At 37.7% G+C, this 9,098-nt stretch overlaps 1 protein-coding gene and 1 long non-coding RNA gene across 3 annotated transcripts in view; one reads left to right on the top strand and one right to left on the bottom strand.

Annotated features, from left to right (window-relative positions):
• Positions 1–2,489, top strand: part of LOC125619937 — a 20,090-nt gene extending 17,601 nt beyond the window's left edge. The window contains exon 3 of the long non-coding RNA XR_007351503.1: positions 2,345–2,489. This is a non-coding gene — a long non-coding RNA (uncharacterized LOC125619937). The remainder of the gene's footprint in view (positions 1–2,344) is intronic.
• Cisd1 (CDGSH iron sulfur domain 1) overlaps positions 1–8,090 on the bottom strand; it is a 17,715-nt gene extending 9,625 nt beyond the window's left edge. Inside the window, exons 1-2 of one of the 2 annotated variants that reach the window (XM_015504677.2) lie at positions 7,891–8,090; positions 385–590 (exon numbers count right to left, since the gene is read on the bottom strand). In XM_015504677.2, coding sequence (XP_015360163.1) covers positions 385–590; positions 7,891–7,921 — 237 coding nt within the window. In that variant the 5' untranslated portion in view covers positions 7,922–8,090. Of the gene's footprint in view, positions 1–384; positions 591–1,466; positions 1,632–7,890 lie in introns of those variants that run through there. The other variant, XM_048813925.1, reaches the window with a different exon arrangement.
• Positions 8,091–9,098: the final 1,008 nt, after the last annotated feature.

Raw genomic sequence — 9,098 nt, 5'->3', positions numbered from 1 at the left:
AAAAAAAAAAAAAAAAAAAAAAAAAAAAGTATTTCTTTTGTTTCTTGTTGTACTCAAGCTGCACACTCCCATTTCCTGGGATAGAAGAAACTAAGATCCACTTGGGGAGGAAATCCTAAGAGTAAATTAAAGAGATTTTTTCTCTTTTATTTGGTCAAAAATATGGTTGCATTCACCTGAACTCAATTGAGGGTATGGTATAATTTGACTGAATGGTAGTTATATATATGTTAATAGTAAATATATGGAAAATAGAAGAACAGGATGCAATTAAAAAAAAAAAGAAAAAAGGGTGTCTTCACAATCTGGTAATACAAGTTTGACAGAGTAGATTAAAAAGAAATGTTACATTGATAACAGTTTTGTATGACCTATTATCCTTACCTTTTTGGACCTCCAGCAACGGCAGAACACAGCTTTATCTCCCAGATCCTCCATGTCAAAAGCATGTACTATCTTGGGATTGTCTTTCTGGATGTGAAGGTTTACCATTGCTTTATTGCTATGATCTTTGACATAGAATCTCTTGTAAGCTAAGTAACCAATTGCAGCCGTCCCGGCAGCAATGGTAACTGCTGCAATCCATTCAACTGGGGCAGGGAAGAAAAAGAGGAATAATTACCCAAACCAAAATACACACTAAAAATCATTCACAAATGTTTAGGAAATTCAGTTTTTGAATATTAAGGAGTGCAACAATCAAAGATTTTCAATGTTACCAAAATGACCAGAACATGCTGGTGTAATAGTGAGGGCTGGGGAAAGTCCCAACAAAGGTCTAAGGCAGTTATATATTTTCTGTTGAGTGATGAAAGTGAAATTAAGATAGAAGAGGGAAACAATGGTTATTTTCCCTTCTTTAAGACAGAGTAGCAAAAACAAGGCTTAATCTTTCTCAAAGTGTTCATAAACAGATTTTTAAATAATTTGAGCCTGCAGGTATACACTGCTTAAAAGAAAACACAAAACCTGCAAAGTAAAATTTTAGATTACAAACAAACAAACAAACAAACAAAAAAACAGGAGGAGATTATGTTAGCAAAATGACTCATTAGTGTTCATTTAAATAGCTAGTTTCTTAGTAATTTTAAAATGATTTTATTTATCAAAACTTAATTCTAATTACACATAGAATCAGTATTCAAAGAAAAAACACAAAAAGAACACAAAACAAAACCACTCCTAAAGCTAAACATTCAAAGGAATATATCTTGCAGAATTCTAAAGTTTCAAAGTCATTCAGAAGTCTGTTTTTCAAAGTTTCAAAGTGCTTTCTCATTAAAATAAAAATCAGAACATACAAATTTCACATAAAATGTGATTAATATAATTAGTCTCATTTAATAAATTCAAATTTCTATTAACCACAAGTGGATGATTATCTGAATTCCCCACAAACTCCATTTTTAATTTAATGATATTATTCTCCTTTCTAATTATAATAGTAATAAATGTGTTTGACTAACAGGCCATTTACTTATTCTCTTTGCGTAGCTCTTCAAGGAATTCTTAGAAACCCAAATGCTTAATGACTATCCCAGCTCCAGGCAGTGATGGAGAGAAGAAAGTTCTGCATAATCTGGTTAGTCTCAGCCTCAGATGAGAGTTGTCTATTCTCAGCATGGAGTGGGCTGCAGGATGATGTTGAACAGGGGTCAGGAAAAACACAGTGCACTGCTTCTCAGCACTTCCTGAGTCACATCTTCACAGTGTTTGAAATAAGTTCCCAGACTATCAAATAAAGCCCTAGGGAGATTAAGTACAAAAAACACATTCCAAGGCCAAATAAAAACACATAAGGAGTTAGTAACCATATGGCTTATTTGCATTACTGTGGTCATATTTCCTATTTCACTAATGTGATCAGTCACCATACCTAACATTGTCTTACGTGTAATTGTAGCTCAATATTAACTCTAAACTGGAAAGGAAATATATCATTCCCATACTTAATTCCTTTTATCTTGGACTTCCAGTTACTTAATAATTTTGTCTGTAACAAATTTTTCTAATTTTGTTTTTAACCAATGTTTCTAATTACCATGTTCTATGGATTTTATTTTCAACTTCAGTATTTTTTTGTTTTTTGTAATACTGGGGATCCAACCTTGAGCCTCTTGTATGCTAGGCAAGTGCTCTACTACTGAGCTACATCCCTAGCCCAGTATTCTTTCCAAAGTAATTTAGATTGTTTTCTTTTCCACAACACTTCCATTCTTTCATTGCTATAACCCCCTAAGATAAACATTAACTAACATTTTGTCCTTCCCAGGTGCTGCATGACTGAGAAAACAAGTCATTTGACAGTGTTAAACCTTTGGCCTCATCAGAAGTTGTTTTAAAGTACACTCTTCCTGTAGATTTCTCTTGAAATTTTAGTGCTATTTCATGGTATTATCCTGTGGTATTTCCAAGCAGGGCTGCAACTTTGCTGTGATTGCTACCTTGATCTGTGATCTTCCTTTTTGATGCATTATTTACTATGGAACTTTCTTGAAAAAATATTCTCTGTTAGGAGCTACAGTAATCTACTTAGCTAATGGAAAGACACTCTGAATAGCTAAAGTATCTATTTAAAAATGGACTAAATCATTGCTATGCACAGGATATGCTCAGTAATGTTTGCTGAATGTTGTCTTCAGTACAAACTTAAAAGAGGTATATTCCAGAAGACTAAATAACACAACTCACTAAAAGTGAATCTTATATTTTACTTTTTTACGTGAATTGGGAAGTGCTTTCTGATATACCTGTTTTAATGGTGCTTATCTATTGCAAAAAATCCTGAGTTGGCTAGTTATTAGTTTAATGATATTAAAAAAAAAAATCCTATAGGAACTTCAACATCAAACTCACAACAGGTCAAAAGAATCTCTCCTAGCTGTTAGAACATTCTTTTCTCATATTACCAACTGAATTCATTTAGTGACTTAAAAAAAATTTTTTTTAACCTCCCCTGGATTTTGTGATGGTAAAATAAATGACAGAATAACTGGCATAGAAAAGAGGCAATACTGCAAATATCATTTAAATAAATGAGTGCTGAGTGGCTGCCCCATGGGGAAATCAAAATATATACTCTACCCCCATCACGGGTCACTCATGCTGTAAGCAACTATCACAGTACCATGTGTGTTAGAAAAATAGCTTTGTATTTGCTCCAAATAACTATTTTAGAATCACAGAGCTAGATAATATCTTAAGATTTTCCCTTTTTTCTCTTCCCCAATTCTATTTCCCTTTTTTCTCTTCCCAAATTCTAATTCTCTAATCTCACTGGGGACAAATGTAAGAGTTCCCAGAAGTAACAAAAGAGTTGCTATTTTATCATTTCATTACTGTGGCCTGAATCAGTCTCTTCTGGCAAAAAGCTGAATTTCACTGACTACTCTAGGGAAAAGAAGGAAAAAAAGCTAGACAGAGATAAACAAAAATGATGGTAGATTTAAAAATCAACAATTAGGGGAGAGAAAAAACTGAAAACTTGAGTAAACAAATAACAAAACCCAAGTGACATTTAGTACTCGATATATGCCTATTAAGAATAGTCATGCTGCCTATAATACCAACAACTCCAGAGGTGGAAGCAAGAAGATCACAAGTTCAAGGTCAGACTGAGCCATTTAGAGAAACCCTGCCTCAAAATAAAATACACAAAGGACTGGAAATGTAGCTCTGTGGTAGAATGTTCCTGGGTTCAAGTCCTAGTATAAGCAGAGGTGGGGAAAGAATAACCTCAGAGGCAAAAAGGGTCTTTACCAAGACTCAATACTTAAAAATATTTTGTCAGTTGGCATCTTTCAGACTCTGGGTTAGAACTGGGTAGCCCCAAATCTTCAGCATTTCATTTCTCCCCCCCTTTTCTGGCTTATCTTCATTTTGCTTTTTCTGTAGACATTTCTCATGGTGCAGTAATTCCTATAGTTAGGTTGAACCCACTCTACCCAATTCTTTTTAATAAATTATCTTCCATTAAAGAACATAAACATTTCTAAACTCCCCCTTTCTTCCCTTGGACTATTATATAATCTCTAGATTTCTCTCAAAATTATTCAGAGATGGAGAAAACACAGACTTGACCCCGAATCCCCCACCCTTATTCACAATCCATTCCTCAGATTTTCTTTATCATGAGGATTATTTTTTTCTTTAACTTGGAAATCTCACCCTTCTTCTTTTCCTTCAGCCCCTTTTCTGCCTCAAACTGCCTTCTCCTACCCACTGTCAACTGCCACAGAATCAGAACATTCTTGTCTATCAGGAGAGGGGGAAGGGAGCTGTGTTGAAACCCAGTCTTCTCTGAGATTTTGCACAGACTGGAGGTGGGATCTGGTAATGTTTTCTTCTCAAGGCTTGGTGTACTGGTGGAGTTCAATGTGAGTTGAGTAGAAGTAATGGACTAATTTGAATTCGCAATTTCATCTGTCCGGCCTTAACTGTCTTATCACTCCTATGCCAAATGTCTTACCCTTATACCAAATGACTTATCTTTGCCTTTCTCTTAACCTACTGTAGTGTGGAATTTACTTCTTCAGATAAAAAACAAAAAAATAAAATAAAAAAAACCCCAACAAACAAAAAACCCTTTAGTATGGAATATTTCAGACATACATAGAGACCATGCAGGATAAAGAAAAATTCATTTACCCTCATCAAGTTCCAACAATTATCAACAGATGACCAATCCTGTTTTGCCCATAGCTCCAAATCCCACCCTCTAATTATTTATTTGTTGTTTATAACCTATCGGAGCTACAGCTTTATCCTCAGTATGATTTACATATCCTTTCTCAGAAAAAAAGAATTCCTTAAAGCATTACTTTCAATGAATTAATGAATTTACTCAATCAATTTGGTGAAGTTAAATGAGGTGGGAAATTATGAATTAGTTTCAATAAAATATATAAGGATACAAAAGTCAGGCAAGATTTACATAAGGTTTGGGTTATATGCATTCTAATGATTAGGGTTTGGGATGGATAATGAAGGGGAAGGTGAACAGATAAATCTCTATTTTGTAACTTGGGGGTAAAGCCACTTGTGAGTATAAATGGTTTAAAGGAAAGTCTGGTTAAAGAAGCCCTTTTAAAATACTTAGTTCAATTGTTTTTTGCTTTTGTTTTTTCTTTCTAAAGATGAAGGCAAATTAGGCTGAAGAGAAGAAAACCATTATGAGGGGCTAAAGATTTAAAAGTGATAAGTATCAGTGAGGCAAGAATTAAGGTATCTGGAGGACATGGGAAGAGAATGGCCTCAAGAATTATATTTTTCTTGCCAACAGAAGCAAAGGGGTTAAGGATGAGAATGGATTCAACGTCTCCTGGAGATATTAAATAGCCCGGTCAGTTCTGGAAGGTCCATTTAGAAGGCACAGGGAAGAATCCTAAGAGATTAGGGAAGCAGGCAGGAAATGTCACTTAGTGCTAAAAACTATAATGAATTAATGGTCTCATCAACCAAATCGACAAGAAGACCCATCACATGGGCAAAGATCTTTGACAGGATTTCAATTGCAATCACTCATTCTCATTGCCTACTTCCAGTCCTGGCCTGATCCCCATTTACTCTTATTTATAACCCACTCATTACTTTTTCTTTTTCCCTGAATATAAAGAATTCAGAATGTATATACATATACTTTTACTTTTTATTCAACATATAAGTTATCATTGTCACATACTATGTTCTAAGCCTTTTATAATTATGAATTCACTTAATTGAGAACAGGTATGATCATCTTCCCCTAAATTAAAAGATCAAATTGATCTTCAAATCTATAGAAGCTAATAGGTTTGTTTTGAAAATTGAGTAGAGGGCTGGTATACTTGAGGCTCTGATTCCTAGTACCTCAAAAAGAAAAAAAAAAGAAGAGAGAGGAGAGAGCGGAGAAAGAGGAGAGAGGAGAGAGAGGGAGAGAGAGAAGAGAGAGAGAGAGAAGAAACAAACTTTAATGGGGTGTAGGGATGTTTATTCTTCCAAACCAAATTCTTTTCTGTTTCTACTTTGCCAGCCACTATATTTGAGAAGGAAGTACTGGCAGAGAGATTTACAAAGCCTCTGGGCCTCTCCCTATGGGCCCCCACAACAACCTTTATGCTTATCAGTGAAATAAAAAGTAGTTACTCCACATAATGAAGTTGTGTACTTAAAGTTTTAGTTAACAATCAGCTTCACCAAGTGATTTGTATCCTTTACTCAATGATAAACTAATGGAAAACTCATCCCTGAACTCCCTTATGTTAAGACTTAAAAAACAAAAACAAAACACTTGTCTTGCTTACAGGAAAAATTAACCTGTACATAGTGATAAGAAGTCCTAGAGATTCCACAATATTGAACCTAAATGAAGTTCAATTGTGGTCATGGTTATTCAAGAGGCCTGGGCAGGAAGATGAAAAGTTTGACTAGCCTGGACAATTTAGAGAGACCTATCTCAAAATAAAAACAGATAAAGGGTTTGGGATGTAGATCACTTGCCTACCATGCATGAGGCCCTGGATTCAATCCCTAATACCACAACAAACAAGCCCCTGAAATAGAGTTAAATAGATTTCAATGCCTATTTACACAAAATGGTCCCATATTTTAAACAAAAACACATTTTGGAATCTTTTGGCCCATGTGCAGTCTTTCTATAAAATTAAAAATATTGGCAGCATAAGTCACATGAGCATTTTATTTTATCCAAAGTCTTATTCTTGACCAAAGTTTTTATAAAAACCAAAACCATAGATATAACTCGATATTTTAAATGTACAAGATGCCTCCAGATGATGATCCTTTCAAATAATTTTTGCAAATAATCACCTTTTTATTATTATTAACTTAGAAATGTCACTGATTTTTTTCCCCTATCTTCCAAGTAAATTTTGTCAAAAGAAGTAGAACTCTCCAACTTATGGACTATCTCTAATACAAAATTAGAGTTCAAGTTAGTAGGGGCTTATTACAGAACCTGGTACTACAAATGCTCAGAATTTACTGAATGAATCAACTGTACCAATTTTAATTACTTCTGGACAAGCTCTTTACCTTTACTGGATACATTTACAGGTAGCCAAACTTTGCATTTTATACCAGGACAGAGAGATCACATATATCATGTAGCATGAAGAGGGTGTTATATTAACAAATATAGTATCATTAATATTGTTATAAAGTGAACTCCACACTAGGCAAATTTTATAAATAATTCTCTTAACTTTAATTGGACTTTCTGCAAAGTATTGTTTCCAAACGTTAGGTACTAGTACAGAGAAGGACGACTGTGGAAGCTGAAGGAAGGATCAAGGAACTTGGTTTTTAATCCTCTCTCTTGGACTACAGCCACCGAACGCCAGATGCAAGGGGCATAATAAAAAACTGGGAAAACAGAAGACCTCGGATTGGGTTTCTTCACCTTAAAAAAATCTGCAAAATTAAGATGTGATTAGTCATGCACGGCTTCAGGATTGCAGGAAATTAACTTTCTGGCTCCATGTCGATTTCAACGTGAGAAGGAGAACATGTTTGTTTTACCGCTCACCTTTCCTTTTTCTAGGCCCAGCGATTTAAGGACACAAAAGCAATTTGGGGGAAAACAAGAAAAGCCAGCAGCGAGATCACTATGTGTTAGGGTTTGACTAGTTGAGGGAAACAAGTATCAGAGCTGCGTAGACACTGCATGGCCCCGCGCTACTTATGCCTAGTGACCATCCATCCACACCCTGACCTCGCTCCTTTCGCTGGTCCAGTCCAGAGCCCGCAGCCCGGCGGAGCGCATGTCCTTCCGCATCTCAAGGTTAAAGGACCTGCAGGCGTGTAGGACAGCGATAACAAACCACAAGAGCTGCGGGCGCTGCAACCGGTGCGCAGGCCGCCAGCCTCACCCGCTCCCAGGCCCCACTTCACCTCGCATGCTGGAATGGGAGGTCAGACCCATGGCTCTGTCACTCGCAAGGTGTATGCGCAGGACGCGGATCACAAATGGGCTCACACAGACCGCTGGAGTCAGAGCACACGAAGCGTCCTAAGGGCACCGACTGGGGTTGCTACAGCGCAGGCGCCGATAGGCTGAAAGCAAGTGTTTGTGTTCGCCCGGGGTTGATGCTGAGCATGCGTAGACGTGTGTCCCGGGCCCTAAGGAAGTCTGGAATCCGGATTTTGACAGCTGCAGGAGGCGGGAGTAGGAAGACTTAGAGAGGCAGCCACTGAGTCTGCGCAATTCTGAAGGGCGGGGCCCTGGGAATAGGAAATCCAGGTCAGATTTTACATTTCTTCCAGGTGTGTGGGTTTCTGGTGGCCGGTACAGGTTCTTGCAAGACACTTCCCTTAACCAGATAACTAAGATATTACCTAAAATTTTCTTGCTTAGTTCTTGCTTAATTTTTACATGTAAGGTCGGGTCCAGTTTTCATATAAGATGCCAGCGGCAAACACAGGCATCGATGATACAATCCCTTTACAGAACCTCCCTTAGGTCCCAGTGTGCATCCACCTCTTCCTTCTGCCTTTGACCTAGTTAATTATCCACTCAGGACTTGGGGCGGGCGCTACCTAGAGGTCAAGTATGAAGGAAGGAGGGAAAGGGGAAAGAGATACTTGCTTATTTCTAAAAAAAAAAAAAAAAAAACCGTGTTCACTTAAAAAAAAATTATTCTTTCCCAACAGCCTGAAATTTGTTCCAAAATTCTTTTGAAAGAGCAGTTTTAGAGGCAGCAACTGGGGATTGGGGCTAAACTTGAAAGAGTACTTTGAAGATGCGTCTTCTATCGAGCTACCTGCTTTTACTTGTTCTTACGTAGGGTAGGGGTTGCAGGGAGTTGATTTGCACAGAATGGGTGGCCTCCCATTTCTGCCTCCGAACTCTCCCAGCACCTGACAGCTCCTCTCACCTGGAAGCCCCAGGGGTCTATAAGCCCGCCCCCGGGAAGCTCTGGGGCGCGCGTTAAATGAAAAAGGCAAAACTCCTTCTGTGGTGTCGTAACGCCAATCCTGGGGTAGAGACGAGAAGGACTCCTAAAATCCTCCAGATCGCGGTTCTGCCCACCCGCGCCGAGCGTCAGTCCCGCTGCTGGGGTCTGGTCCGGCAGCCTCTGGGCATGCTCAGTGAGGCGCCT

Source organism: Marmota marmota, unplaced genomic scaffold (assembly GCF_001458135.2).
Source record: "Marmota marmota marmota unplaced genomic scaffold, marMar, whole genome shotgun sequence".
NCBI lineage: Eukaryota > Metazoa > Chordata > Mammalia > Rodentia > Sciuridae > Marmota > Marmota marmota.
This window is presented reverse-complemented; position numbering and strand designations above follow the sequence as displayed.